Below are 15,425 nucleotides of genomic sequence, written 5' to 3'. Positions count from 1 at the left end.
CTCCCAGGTCTGCTAAGTTATTTTCAGCTGCTTAAATGTGCTGTCTTTTCCCTCAGCACAGCTACTTGGCCAGCTTGAAAGTTGCTTCCTTTGCCTCCCTGAGGTTGCCTAGGTGACTCATAATCAACTGGCTAGATGTAAGGTCACTTTCTCACACAAGACCCCTGAGAATGAATCATATCCCCGAGTCTACACTTTCTCTCAATGGAAATTATCATCATCGACTGGCTGTGGTTTAAAACCTACAGTCCCAGGACCCCACCGGCCGGGGCAGAAGGACCCCTCATTCAGGGAGAGCCTGATCTTGTTTCAGAAGCACCAAGGGCTGGGGATGTAGGTCAGTGGTAGGATGCCTGCCTACCATGTTCAGGTCCTGGATTCAACTGACAGCATCACAAAGAAAGTCATCACTAAACAACTTACAGAATAACAGCGGATAAATGTCTTGTGTTCATCTTGGTCTTTGGGGCAGGGTCTTCAGCATTTTGCCCTCAAATCTTCGTGCAATGCCTCACACACGCTGAGGACTCAGAAAGAATGAACCATGTGTGGCACATACTATAGGCACTGCACCCACCAGACTGAAGCAGAAAGTTTGAGGTTAGCCTAGGCTACATAGTGGGACTCTATCTTAGAAAAAAAAAAAAAGGAAAGAAAGAAAGAGAGAGAGAAAGAAAGAAAAAAAATAAAGACATTCATTGATTGAAAAAAGACGAAAAAAATGAATGTTGTAATTAGTTGTCCATGATCAAGGTGTTGTGGGGTGAAACAATAACCAGTTTTGTTTTGTTTTGTTTTTGTTTGTTTGTTTGTTTGTTTGAGATAGGGTCTCCTGTATCCAAGGCTGGTCTCAAATTCAAAATGTAGCCTAGGCTGTTCTTAAATCGCTGATCATCCTACCTCTCCCTCCCAAGTACTGAGATTACAGGTGTGTACTGCCATGACAACCACAGCCAATTATTCTCATTTACAGCTCAGATCACCGGACGTCTCAACAATGAGCTTATCCTGAATGTCATTCTGAATCATTAGCACCAAAGCAAATTCACAAGCTGTCAAGTTCAATTTCTCCACCTTACCATTTTCTTCAGATGGGACTTATTTAGCAAGGGGATGCTGCAGGTATAGTCATTTTTTTTCATTTTTCTGTGAAGTATCTGCTATCTGGTTGCTTCATTTTGAATGGGCTATTATAGTAAACCATGCCACTATTTTTAAGGAGAGGTACCATGTGTAGGTCAAAAGAGCAATTTTGTCTTTTGCAATAGTTTCTTGTTTAAGAAAAATGCGCTAACTTAAAAACTAATATCTCTCAAAGTATATCTTATTAGGTGAGATAATCATCATCACCTTTCAAGCCTAAACATGAAAATGGGAGAGCCACTTGGCTGCATGAGAGTGGCTCATGTGTTTTATAGAACTCACGTAATATGGCCAGTGGCTCATGGAGCAGCTGATGCACTTGAAAGATAAATAGGTTACCCTTGAAGAGGCCGGGAGATCTGCCTCTCAAGGGTCTTTGTGCCATGGATGAGAACTGAATCATTATTTTTGAACCGCCTCTGCTCACGTCAGTGACTCCCTCTTGCAGCCTGCCCACTGGTTATAAGAACCTGGGAGTCACTGGCAGATCGTAGGTGGTGACAGGCAAAGCCAAACTCCCGGTAAGATTTATTGCCTTTGTCTGTGTTTCGGCTTCCATGTCAGAACGTGAGCTGGAAAGCAATCTGTACGCTTTTGTGGGATGTGTCTGTCTGTGTGAGATGTGGCTGTGTGTACATTGGGAACACCTCTCCGTTTAGGGCACTTTCAAGAATTCTTTGTTGTTCCAACAACAACAACATCTTCTCCTTCTCCTTCTCCTTCTCCTTCTCCTTCTCCTTCTCCTTCTCCTTCTCCTTCTCCTTCTCCTTCTCCTTCTCCTTCTCCTTCTCCTTCTCCTTCTCCTTCTCCTTCTCCTTCTCCTTCTCCTTCTCCTTCTCCTTCTCCTTCTCCTTCTCCTTCTCCTCCTCCTTCTCCTCCTCCTCCTCCTCCTCCTCCTCCTCCTCCTCCTCCTTCTTCTTCTTTTTCTTCTTCCTCTTCAGCCTCTTCATTCTCCTCTTCTTTCTCCTCCTCCTCTTCCTTCTCCATTTTCTCCTCCTTTACTCCTTCTCCTTCCTAGTTTTCTCTTCCCATCTTTCTGTATCTGTCTTTCTCTCTCCCTGTTTTGTAGCACCAGGGGATTGAACCCAGGTCTTTGTGAATGCTAAGCAGTCACCCTACCACAGAGGTATACCCCTAACCAAAGTATTTCTCTACTACTTCTCTACTTTCATCTCATTTCTAGTTTAACAAGTCCGCTGATTTAAAACAGAAGTAATTTAAGATTTTTAAAATTTTAAATCTTGCGCCATTTTTTGAGACTACCAAGTGTCTATTTTTTCAAAGATACAAATGGCAGACTTAGACTTTCTGGGTATAGTCACAATTGTTTTGCTCAGCACAGTATAGAATTTCCATCATTCTGAAGTGCTTTAAGGTAATCCACTAGATTTGTAGAGTCTCATTGCAGATAAATCTAAAAAATGGTTGTAAAATGTAGGTGAGACAATGTACTGCTTTTTTTCTTATCTGCCTGGATCCATGTTTCTTTCTCTTTGCTCTGACTGTTTTGGTGACCTTCATTCCCCCATTTTATACAGCACCATGTCCAAAGTAAACCTCCTGCTGCTCTGGGCTGCCCTGGTACTGACCAGCCAGGTACATGGAGACACTCTGGGAAATAAAGACATGTGGAAGCCACTGAGCAACCCCAGAAACAGAGAACTGGTAAGAAAAGACCTGGGGAAACTCACTGAGGAATGTACTGGTATCTCTCAAGAATTCTAAGGAGGCAATCAAGGGTTAAGAAGATTCTCATCAGGAGAGGACTAGATTGTGCTCTCCTGGTAGCTGGCATTCTGGTATTTCTCTAGACAATTCACATTGTTTCTATATGGAGATACGAGTTTATATTAGAAGTGAGTTTTTATATATACAGCATATCCCATTTGTAAGTGATATCATATATACACCAACCTTACAGCATTGATTTCTGAACACATACACAATGAAAAGGGTATTGGGATTTAGCTCAGTTATAGAGAGCTTGCCTGGCATGCACAAAGACCTCGGTTTGATCCTCAGAATAGGAGAAAAAAGGGGGAGGGGGTGAGGAGGAGATGGAGAGAAGAGGAGAGGGCAAGCAGGAGAGAATTGGGTTTTGTTAGGCATCTACTGAATCCCACAACAGTATTTGCAAAATTTATTTGCAGAAATTGTAAGTTGACCCTGTGCAGTTATGAATTTCAAGCAAATGGGTATCTAGAAAATAGAATTAAAAAGATAAGTAAAATACTCTTAAGAGTATGCCCATGTCTATTTCGATTGTAGTTTTTCAAAAGAAAGTGATGTGAGCTAAAACAATGTACACTTCCAGCAATCAAGCAGTCTGCTTCAACCTGCTCATTTGCAGGTTGAAGGGTTTGTGGAAACTGAGACGGGATAATAACTGGGCCTCCTCAAAGCAAATGGAGCCGATTGCTCTAGAGTTCAGTTTCAGCTCTGATCGTGTGCTCAGGGATGGTTCACTGTGGGTCTCTGCCTGAAGTGCGACTTAATAATGAATGTATACCTTCCCTGCGTTGGCACCAAGGATGGTGAGAGCCAAAATGTCAGAAAGCAGGCAGGGTCGGGAACAAATGGGGGAAGCTTAATAAAGCCTGTCCAGAGTGTCACCTTTCTGCTTCTCGGGTGAGTGTCTAAGTCACAGGGAGAAGAAAGGCCTGGGAAATGAGCAGCGGGCTTTGAAAGGCTGGGTGTTTCATTTATACAGGACACTAAGCATTTTTTGTCTCTTTAGTTTTTCAGAAACCTCCAGGCCTACTTCAAGGGCAGAGGACTTGATCTTGGGAGCCTTCCAAACACCTTCTCCATGAATGAGGACCCCAGACCTCTCTCTTTCCAGTTGGAACATATCGCTTCTGCATTTGCAGACTATGAAGAGCAGAAAAACTCCCTCCCTGCGTCCCACAAGGGCTGAAAGCTTCTTAGCCTAGGTAAATGCTGTCCCTTCAGTCCCAGGATCTGTTCAAGCATACGGCTCCTGTAGAAGATATTTTGAGAAGATTTCTTAGACTTAAATCCTCAAGCTTTAAGGTTTTAAGTTTTAAAACTTAAGTCCTTAAGTTTTAACGATACTCATCACTATTAAATATTTAGATGTCTCTGGCATTTCATAGTCTGGTTTTTAAAATAAATGGCAGTAATGATTTTGAAGCATTGCTTTCCAGAGAAGTACACTAAAACCATAGTGTTGTCACTCTAGGAATTTTATACTAATGAACTAGCAATTTTATACTAATGAATGCAAATACTTTTGCATTTTTTCCGACCTGACCATATAGATAAGTTACATGGAAAATTATATGTAAAGAAATAAGTTAAATTGGTGTCTTAAAATAGATGGCAAAGTTAAATGAGTGGTGGGACAAGGGCTGTGCATGTCTCTGCCCCTGACCTCCTTCACCTAGAAAAGCAAGTTACAGTATTAGCAAAGATGGCATTTTTCTTATAGGGAAGCATTTAAAATATTTAAAATATATTTATAGTTAAGATTTGAATTAATCTTTTGCATTCTTATCAAACAAATAGGTATGGTTTTAGAAGCAGCAGGCACATTACATTTATAACATTATGATTCTAGCCCATTTAGCTGGACAATAAAGGCAACAGGATCATAATTGTAAAATCATTCCCCATTCTTCCAAAAGTATGTGGGAGTTAACAACCACTGTTCTTTACTTCCTTGGTGAAAGGCTTTCCATAAATGTGAGGACAGAAAATTGTTGTTATTCTAAAAAGATGGAATTTACCACGTGGAATATGCATTCGAATGCTGCCCTAAAGTGAGAAAATAAAACTGTTTCTTCATGCAGAGGCTGTAGGGTAGGGAACTCAAGACAAAGAGCAGTTTTCCCTATTGTGATGCCTGCCTGGTGAGGCACAGTGACGCCACCACCTCACTGCGCAGCGCATGGGAAACCTCAGAGGAAGTCGGCTAAACACTTCCATGTGACATGGACGAGGGAGTATGTAAAGGCAGGAGACGAAACACACAGGAAGGACTCAGCTTTGTAGAGGAAATAGCTTTCAGTGGCTCTGATTTATGAGCTCATCTTTGGGTGGCTTGGGGTATTGTTTGGGAGGTCTTTGTGTTATCCAATGCTCTTTGTTGTCCTGCACTGAAATTCTCTCTTGCTTTTTCAGGTGACCATGTGAAAGCTGCAGAAGAGCTTTTTAGTAGAAAATTCAACTATGACTGAAGTCTTGTGTGTGTGCGTTTCCCTTCTGTAGTAGTCATTTTAGAGTTATTTTAGTCTACATTTCCAGATTTTATATGTAAACAGTTGGACCTTTGCAACATATGATAATGACATGCGTATTTCAGTGTTTTCCCCTTTTATGACTGTAATTATTGAGTGGGAGATTGCATGTATTTGAAGGAGTTACAAAAATACCACATGTGAAATGATATGATTTTCCTAGTTAGTTTATTGAAACATGCTTTAAGATGTTTTTTATATTTATTATATATTATCAAACAGTATTTTTATTTAAACAAGATGTGCTTATTTGCTGCTATAGTATATTGTATGTAATAATAGGGACTCAGCCCTGTTTAGTACAGCGTATCATGTAATAGGGTTTCAGAGTTAGGATTTTTTTCATAGAAAGACGATGCAGTCCTACTCTAGCATGTGCATTGAGAGCGCTGCTGCTAGTGCTATAGTCAGTGAGGGTGATGAACACCCAAGTGGACTTGAAATAGAAAGCAAAGAGATTCTATTTGCTGTAAGGTCTCTGGGAGATGCTTTTATGATGTGTTCAAAGGTAGAGGCTGTCTCATGTCAAATAGCTCAGCCTTACTTTAAGTGTAAGTCACTCACAAGGGAGAGTAGCCGAGAATGAATTCCCCACTCCTCCGATCCAGCCACTCTCCTTGTCATAACTCACGCCGAGCCATTCCCATTCCCATACTTTCATTTGACATAGCTGCTTTTCCTGTCGGCGTTTTTATGAATGGTGGCAATGTTTTCTGTATGATTCAAGGAAGAAACATTGTACTAGAATTTACACAGCAGTGTCCTGGTTTTTCAAGACAGCTTACTGTAACTTTGTGTGGACTGTTGATGCTGAATACAAAGAATAAAGTATTTGTGCAAGAACAAATTCTGATGTGTTTGTGAGCAGAAACCTTTATGCGGTTCGTTTGTTGTTCTCTGGAACCTAGCACAATGTCAGTCATGTAGCAAGTGTTTAATGAATACTTGTTAAATTCAAGTGTGTCTTCCATCCTCCACACAATACTAAACATAAACTAAAGCAAAAGCTGATTTAGTGAAGAAGATTATTAGTCACCATTTAAAAATATAAGTAATTATTAGTGAGTTATTCCTTGTTAAAGTATAGCAGCTTATTCAGGTAAGTGGCTGGGGGAGGGGTTCCTCACTACTACGGAGTTCCTAAATGGAACTAGAGACTCATTTTCCCTTTTCTAGCATCACTTCTAATCTATGTGAATACTTATTAATTTCAAAGTCCTCGAAACTAATGGGTACCCACGGGAGACTTAGCTATGAGCTTGTAAATCACAAGGCAGAGGTATGTACCCTTCGGCTTAAAGATTCCTCCTCAGGGTATCTGTGTGTCCCACACTGGTTTTAATTTAATAAAGGTAGTACTACTGGCAGTTGGAGAAGGCTGTCTTTACAACATGAGACTGTTCATATGCTTGTTCCTCAGACCCTTCATGTTAGAACCCCCTTCAACTCTGCCCTATGGTTTTGCTGTGCAGAACCTCTCCACACACATTTCTAAAGCCCACAGAAAAGAGAACACGTTCACGGGAGGTCCAGAGTTGAAGTGTTTCCTCAAATGGAAGCAAATGTACTTCAAGAGCCATAGACTGCCAAGAGTCCTTTAGTGCAGCTCTATAGATAGGTCCTTGGCAGCCTTTCCACCTGACTTTGAACCTCTTCAGTGAGGAGTCTATTTCCAGGATATGGCCTCTTGTCCTCTGTTCTGGATCTAGTGTGGTCGCCGTTTTCTGGGAGTGTTGAAGATTTTTATCCTACTCGCAAAATCCTACTCTTCTACCTTTCATCAGTCCTGACAGGCAATGAGACGACTGGACAGAGACCCAGAGGCTCAGGTGTGGCAGGGGGCATGACTCATGCTCTCACGGGGCCTTCAGTCTTGCTTTACTGAAGGAGGCATGTGATCATGGGCCCAGGGGTTTAGGAAATGCTCCCTTTACTGTGAGACTGCCAGGAGAAACAGGCCCAACTTTTGCCTCAGAGGGGAAGAGTATCCTTTGTTCGTTTGTTTTGCTTTTGCTCCCCCACCCCAAGACTGGATTTCTCTGTGTCACTGCCGTGGCTGTCTTATAGCTCTCTTAGTAGACCAGGCTAGCCTGGAACTCACAGAGATCCTCCTGCCTGTGCCCCCCACGTGCTGGGATTAAAGGTGGTGTGCACCACCACACCTGCTTGAAAATAGTGTATTAGAAAACAAGTGTAGGCCAGGTGTGGCCATACACACTTTAAACCCTGCACTCAAAAGGTAGAGGCAGGGGAATAGCTGAGAGTTTAAGTCTAGCCTGCTCGTCATAGTAAGTTTCAGGAGAGGAGGAGGAGGAGGAGGAGGAGAGAGAGAGAGAGAGAGAGAAAGAGAGAGGAAGGGAGGGAGGGAGGGAGGGAGGGAGGGAGGGAGGGAGGGAAGGGGAGACAGCGACAGTGACAGATAGACAGAGACATCTACTTTTCATGATATTTGATCTACAAAGATGATGTTCAGGAGAGAAGACTCTCATGCTTTTGCAGAAGAGTAAGAAGCCTATGGGAAAAATAGTGTTCCCAGGAGCATCACAACTCTTCCTGTGTACTTCTCTAACAAGAGAGTGAAGTCACCACTCTGTACTCTTTTAATTCAATTGATCATGGTATAAATTCAATGCTCTGCTTCCTTTTCATCTTGAATCTCAAAAATCAGTCTGAAAGACCAAAATGTTTCTTGTTGGCATTTTCATGATTGCTGTAAGAATTGGGCTTCATCTCAAGGTAATGTGGCTGCCTCTGACTCACCAGTGTACAAATCACTATAAGGAAGTCGAAAATGAAAAACAAGTTAGGTTTTAAGACACTCTGTTATATTCCGACCTCTAAAAATACTTCCATGTCCTGGAGATGCTCCTTAGCAGGACATATCTCCTCCCACCTCTATCACAAATCTCTTCCTCTTTAATATGTATTTGCGTCTGTTGACTTGTGAGGCTCATTTTTCCAGCAGTCAACAATAACAGAAACCAGCCTAAGCACTGGGTCCTAAGAGAGTGTTTTCCTTTCCAAGGAACCGCTCCTCACTCTCTTTCTCTTTCCCCCTTTGAGTTAGTCTGGAGACAGCCATTGATTCTTAGGCACAGTTCCTCAACTGTAGGAAGATTTCAGGAGAGTAAACTTCATAGTGGTTTCTGGGCATTAAATTAACATCACTCGAACTGCCAGTGTATGTTTTCATGCCTGTGTAGAACACTGAGGATCCTTCCTCAGGAGAAACACAGTGACTCCTAAAAATGAGATAGTTTTCTGCCACACCCCTACAGATCCCCTTCACCTGGATTATAAAGATGGTTAAAAACTTATCTCTGAAGCCAGAACTATGCTGAACTCAACTCCTTTGCCCAGAGTTCCAAAAGCTCTTGGAGTTTCATTCAACTTGATTCACAAATGTTTGGAATGCATGCTAATAGGCTAGTCGCGTTTATGATGACACATAAGCTAATGTTCCTAATGGTCTCAGTGTTCATAGGTAGTGTCTCTAGAACAGGATAAAGAACAAGCTATAACACAACATAAGAGCTCCTAGGAGTCGAAAATAATGTTCTCCCTCCCTCTCCTGTGTATGTGTGTGCATATGCATGTTTGACCTCTCTCCCCCAATCCCTTCCTCTCCTCCGCCCCGACCCCCCACTCCGCCCCGACCCCCCACTCCGCCCCGCTCTCCCCCGCCCCTCACCCCCGCCCGCCTCTCCCCATCTTAAACCTTTCCTCCTCAGGTTTTGCCTTTTTTTTTTTTTTTTTTAATATATCCTCTGTGGTTTATTACTATCCCCATCCCTCTTCCTTTTTCTTCTCTTACAGGTTTCTAAAGCTTATTTTGAGAGATGTATGTAACAGGCTAAACAGTAAGACGCCCCGTATGAGGAGTCTGATCCCCTTTAAAAGTTTGAATATTCGGGACAAAAAAAGTTGATTGGTGTTAGAGATAGAAATTCAGGCAAATGCTCTGCCACTGTGCTGCACCCCCAGATCAAAAGTTTCTCTCAACCGCTACCCCAAGAGAGGCCGGTGCCTGAAAGATGCCTTTGGATGCTCCGGGTCTGCAGGAGGAGGCCCTGGGCCTAGCGTGCCGGCGGAACTCGAGCGCGCGGTAGCGGCGCGGGCCGGGACGGTTTCCGGGACGGACGCCGCGTCCGACTCTCCGTGGTGCCCTGTAGGGCCTGAGAGCGTTCGCCGGTTTCCCGGCCTGCTTTCGCCGCTTCGGCTCCGCAGACATGTCGGGGTTCAGCCCGGAACTTATCGACTACCTGGAAGGGAAAATCTCCTTTGAAGAATTCGAAAGGCGGAGAGAAGAGAGAAAAACCCGGGAGAAGAAAGTGAGCTGCTGGGCCCCGGTGCTCCTCGGTCTTGTTTTCTCTAAACAGCGGCGTGGGTTGCCCAGGGTGGGCCCGGGACCCCGACAGCTTCTTCCTCCCCCAGAAACTCCGATTTTCACCCCCCCCCCACCCCGGTACTCGGCGCCCCTAAAGACATCCCCTCACCCAAAAGCTTTCTTCGATGGGCGCTAACCTACCCCGCCCCCACAATAAGTGTTAATTGGCTGATAGCCCAATGCTCTCCAGCTAACCTGGAACCAGGGTAGTCTTGACTCGTTCTAAACGTGGCCTTGCCACTAGGTTGTGACCGTGGTGGGGTGCTGTGCGTCACCATTCTCTTAAGAAGGAGGCCCTTTGCTTTTCTTGTATGTACAGTGGTGTTGGGGATCAAAGCCCCCCTCCCCCCCATTGAGCTACACCCCTGGAGCGACTATTTTTGAGGAGTTTTGGTGGTGTGATTTTTTTATCCTACACATAAAAGTGAACTTGACTGTTTGAATATCAGAGTTTAGTAAATATCTGAGCTTTTAAATAGTTTCTTGTTTATTCGAAGGCCACGGGAACATAAAATCTGTTGACCCTTTTGAAGTTAACTAGTGGTTTCTTGATTCATGGACTTCTAAGCACCCTATGTTTTATTTAAGGTGTTAGATTAATGAAATTATTTTAATTTATTTTATACATATTTGCAAATGACTTACATAAACTAAACTTAAGTACTTCGAAGTGCTTTGAAACTATTCAGATTTAGAATCCACATACCCGGAGTGGAAGTTCAGCTTTTATAAAGATTAAAAAAAATGCCCTATCCGAGGCAGAGAGAGTTAACTCTGCGTTAGTTTATGGAACTGTTTAACTGATTTCCAATCACAGAGTGTTCAGGAAAAAGGAAAATCATCCCCTGAAGAAAACCCAGATGATTCTGAAGTTCCATCGTCATCAGGAATTGACTCTGCCAAATCCCAGAACAAAGATGCCAATGAAGGTGTGTTGAGCTGGATTGCTGCCAGCTTTAAATGTGAAGAGCACTTAAGCAAAGAAATGTAGTAAACACAGTATTTGCTTTTATTGTAATGATATTCCGTTTTTATTACCTAGTTTATCAGTGTTTGGTACATAGTAGATGTTTAATATTGTTTTTTCAAACTGTTGTATGGCATGACTGTTGTTTTGATATAGCTCCAGTGTTGTGAGGTTTAAAATTGATCCCAACATTTGTTTAGGGCCTCTTTATTTTCGTTTTCTTTCTTTCTTTTTTTAAAGATTTATTTATTTATTTAATGTGTGTGCGTGCTCTGCATCTACATCTGCATGCCAGGAGAGGGCACCAGGTCACATTATAGACGGTTGTGAGTCGTGGTTGCCTGGAATTGAGCTCAAGACCTCTGGAAGAACAGACAGTGCTCTTAACCACTGAGCCATCTCTCCAGCCCTCTATTTTCATTTTCTAAACTGGCCACTGGCCTCCTCAATGGGAGACCTTTTCCGGACAGTCCCGAGTTGTACTGCTGTACAGAATTAGCTGTGCGGGTGGGACTTCACATCCATCATAGGTCTCTTAGTGTGCTGCCTCACTTCAGCAGACTGTGCTGCTTTTAGTCAACTTGACACACACTGGAGGTACCTAGGAAGAGGGATCTCTTGGCCATGAGACATGTCTGTGTACCATTTTCTTACTGATGATTGATGTGGAAGGGCCCCCAGCCCAGTACACTATGGGCAGTGCCACTCAGATGGTCTTGGGTTATGTAAGAAAGCTGTCTTAGCAAGCTTTGGAAACCATGCCAGTGAGCAATGTTTCTCATGGTCTCCATTCCAGTTCCCACCTCCAGCGTCCTGCCTTGAGCTCCTGCCCTGGCTCTCCTGGCTGATGGACCATAACCTCTAACCCAAATATGCCCATTCTTTCTTGTTTTCGGTCACTATTTTATCACAGCGACAAAAAGCAAGCTAGAACACAGCCCTTAGCTTTTCATATCCAGGTATTACAGGACATCCAGACTAATTAAACCTGTCACAGCCTAAATGAGTATCTCAGGGAGTATACGTGTTTATCAGTTTCCAGTGACTGGTGTATTTTTCTAGTGATAGAATGCTTATTCTTATTGTATTCATTGCCCACATCAAATTACTTGGGATACTGGTGTCAGTTAGACTATAGCTTCATGTTTAGGGGGCCTGGCTGGAGAGCTAAACTAAACTCTACTTTTGTGTGGTACTTTCCCTCTGAACAAGTAATCTTCTGCATAGAAAAACTCACTCTTTGTTCCTGAGTTTCTGGACAATCTTGGAAGAAGAGGCAAGGAGACAGGATTGAGCTTTGTGTCTTCCAGGCAAGTGGGATAGGAAAAGGCTGAAGAAACTCTGACAACCTGAGGGCCCTTGCTTATCTGTTTAGGGAAAGGTGAGCTCTTCAGTAAACAGTTTAGTATCAGGTTCAATTACAGCAGCAGAACCACTAGGTGACTTCCAGCCTTACTGTTAACTCAGTTAACCTTTTAACTCAGAGGTTAAGAGCACTGGCTGTTCTTCCAAAAGGTCATGAGTTCAATTCCAGCAACCACGTGTGGATCATAAACATCTATAATGAGATCTGGTGCCCTCTTCTGGTGTATAGGCATACATGCAGGTGAACAGTGTATAAATAATAGAATTATGTCTTTTTCTTTGATGTTTCTGAATACCAATTCTTAAGGTTGTTTTCTATATACCACACAGCCTAGGCCTTTTAAATGTCATTTACAGTTCATTATTGCTGATACATAAAACTACCCCTCTGTGATCCTATGTACTAGGGAGGCTCTGACAGATGGATCCCAGGTTCAAGACCATTCTGGGCTACAGAATGAGTTCAAGGCCAGCCTGAACTTAGTGAGACTCTTGTCTTAGAAAAAAAAAGGGGGGGGGAGCTGAGGGTATGACTTAGTGTAAAGTATTTACCTAGCAAGGCCCTAGGATCAATTCCTTATAACTTTTAAAGTCTTGTATTTGATAACCTTGCCAAATAACCATAGAGTCTGACAGTTTGTATGCAAAATCTTTTGGATTATATACAACATGATCATGTCTTCTATAAATAATGGTAATTTTATTTCCTTATGAATGTGTGCATATGCGTGTGTGTGTGTGCATGTGTGCCCGTGTATACATGTGTGGAGGCCAGAAATGATCACTGGGCATTTTCCTTTATCACACTCCAGCTTGTGTTTTGAGCCTGTCTTCATCGCTGTTCTGTTGCTATGAAGAGACACATGACCACAGCAACTCGTATAAAGGAAAGCATTTAATTAGGGGCTGGCTTACAGTTTCAGGGCTTAGTCCAGTTTCATCGGGGCTGGGATCATGGTAGCATGCAGACATGGTGCTGGAAGTAGCTGATTCTTAAGGCAGAGGGGGCCAGGAGGCCAGGGGACCAGACAGACAGACAGACACAGAGAGAGACTGGGCCTGGGTGGGCTTTTAAAACCTTAAAGCTTAACCCCAGTGATACTTCCTCAGAGGCCATACCTCCCAATCCTTATCACTAGTGCCACTTCCTGGCAAATATATGAGCCTATGGGGGACATTCTTATTTAAACCATCATACTCACTAAGCCTGGTGCTCATGAATTGGCTATATCAGTTAATAAGCTCCTGTCTTGGGTTTCAGTTAGAGATCACCATACCACTAGGTTTTCTTGTGTTTTATAATGTGCCTTATAATGTAAAAAAAAAAAAAAAAAAATTCCCTTTCTGCTTTTACCTATCTCTGAATGTGCTTTTGATTTTGCTCTTTATTTTGCTTTTTTTGGTTGAGCTATAGAAGGTGAATCAGACATTCCTGCAGATTAAAAGACATAGCTTTGTGACAGCTTTCTTTTCTGTTTTTTGGTGGGGTGTTTATTTGCTATTTTACTTTCAAAGTTTGTTGCTGTGGTAAGGAATTTGTACTCTGTGAACCAGCAATATTTTAAAGTTATTGTACTGATTTTTTTTTCTCCCCAAACTTTAACATACCATCCCTTAGGAGAAACATCAGATGGAGTGAGTAAGTCAGTTCACAAAGTCTTTGCTTCCATGCTTGGAGAGACTGAAGATGATGAAGAGGAAGAAGAGGAGGAGGAGGAAGAGGAGACACCAGAGCAACCTACTGCAGGAGATGTATTTGTGTTGGAGATGGTTCTCAACCGTGAAACCAAAAAAATGATGAAAGTAAGTTGTTAATTATTTTAATGCTTAGGAAAATGAATGAAAGTGATATAGTCAGTGAAAAGGAAACTTTCAGTTATACTTGGGAAATAGTTCAACAGTAAGAACAAAAAATGGGAGGCAACTACCATTATTCATTTCTTTCTTTTTAAATTTAATTTTTATTTCATAGATGTGTACTGTATTTGCATCACTTCCCACCGCATTTTCTCCCTCCAACCCCTCCTGTGTCATCTCTGTGCACTCTCTAAAATCATGGTTTCATAATTATTGTTACGTGTGAGAGAGGTGGGAGAGAATAAATACGTAAGTCTACAACATGCTGAGTTCATTTAATTCTGTTACTGTGTATATGTACTTGGGATTGGTAATCTATCAGGGTTACCAATCTGATTTTTCCTTCTCAGCAGCATTGATTGCCTATAGCTCTTTCTGTAGGGTTGGGCCCTGTGAGAGGTCTCCCATCCACATTGCATGTCAGTTGCTACGGTCATTCTTTAGGTGTTATGGTTTATGTTATGTTATGGTTAGGTGTTATGGTGTTACGGTTTTGGTTTAGGTTTATGGTCTTTCGGTGTTACTTAGGTAACCATACTGTTGAGATCTCTTGGGTATATTTTCACTTTCGTATATAGTAGACACAGTCTCTCAGCAGATGTCCTGGTTCTCTGGTTTTTAAAATGCCTCCCCACCCCCATTTCTGCAGTGTTCCCTGAGCTTCAGATAGATAATTTGTGTTGTAGACTGTCACTTGATCTCTACATTTTGATCAGTTGTGGCTTTTTGTGATTGTTCCATCTGCTGCAAAAGGAAGCTTCATGATGAGGAGAGCTACACTTGCCTGTGGATGGAGGATGAATATTTAGAACACAGAAGTTATGCTTTTCTTCTCTAGGTTTCGTGGCTTCACTAGCTATGAGTACTTGCCCAGCTTTACAGTTGCAGCCATGCATTTCCTCTTGTTGGATAAGTTCAATAAGGTGGTGCCCAGCATATATATAGGTGCCATTATTACCTTTTTAAGAGTATCTTGCTGTTCTGGTCATAGCTGTAGTTTCTAGGCTTTACAGCTGAGTATGACTGTTGATTATATTTGGATTATATAAGAGCTTATCTTCTGGGAAGAGTCTTCCAGGTCAGTGCTAGATCTTTCCTCTATCATCTATCTGGTGTGTTTTGTCTTCATCAGGAGAGTCTTACCTTCAATTTTTAGTAGACAGCCAAGGGCCATAACAGTAGTCTGTATTGTTTTGCAGGGGTAGGGGGTCTTGTCTTCCCTGGCATTGGACTTTTTGTTGGGTAGACTGTCACTCTTGGGGGAAGCATTATCTCTCCCTAGTAGTGTAACTTTATTAAACACAGAAATACACACACACACACACACACACACACTCTTACAATTCCCATGGGTTTTTTTAAACATCTTTTGTTCTGTTTCTCCCTCTTCCCCAGGTAAGTCTTCCTCACCTGTTTTTCTGTTTTTCCTTTCAGCACCTTGTCCTGT

General features: G+C 42.4%; 2 protein-coding genes across 4 annotated transcripts in view; both read left to right on the top strand.

Annotated features, from left to right (window-relative positions):
- The first annotated feature begins 735 nt into the window (after nt 1–735).
- C15H2orf66 (chromosome 15 C2orf66 homolog) lies at nt 736–6,234 on the top strand. The gene is made up of 4 exons (XM_021655502.2): nt 736–1,664; nt 2,682–2,808; nt 3,881–4,076; nt 5,287–6,234. Exons 2-3 carry the CDS (start codon nt 2,686–2,688, stop codon nt 4,058–4,060), a joined length of 303 nt encoding a protein of 100 aa, XP_021511177.1. The 5' UTR covers nt 736–1,664; nt 2,682–2,685; the 3' UTR covers nt 4,061–4,076; nt 5,287–6,234.
- A 3,289-nt stretch (nt 6,235–9,523) lies between these two features.
- Gtf3c3 (general transcription factor IIIC subunit 3) overlaps nt 9,524–15,425 on the top strand; it is a 37,425-nt gene continuing 31,523 nt past the window's right edge. Inside the window, exons 1-3 of one of the 3 annotated variants that reach the window (XM_060368363.1) lie at nt 9,524–9,733; nt 10,607–10,718; nt 13,740–13,924. In XM_060368363.1, coding sequence (XP_060224346.1) covers nt 9,632–9,733; nt 10,607–10,718; nt 13,740–13,924 — 399 coding nt within the window. In that variant the 5' untranslated portion in view covers nt 9,524–9,631. The remainder of the gene's footprint in view (nt 9,734–10,606; nt 10,719–13,739; nt 13,925–15,425) is intronic. The other 2 variants (XM_060368362.1, XM_021655499.2) reach the window with 2 other exon arrangements.

Source organism: Meriones unguiculatus, chromosome 15, assembly GCF_030254825.1.
Source record: "Meriones unguiculatus strain TT.TT164.6M chromosome 15, Bangor_MerUng_6.1, whole genome shotgun sequence".
Lineage (NCBI taxonomy): Eukaryota > Metazoa > Chordata > Mammalia > Rodentia > Muridae > Meriones > Meriones unguiculatus.
The sequence above is the reverse complement of the archived record's forward strand: the minus strand, read 5'-3'. Positions and strand labels throughout refer to the sequence as shown.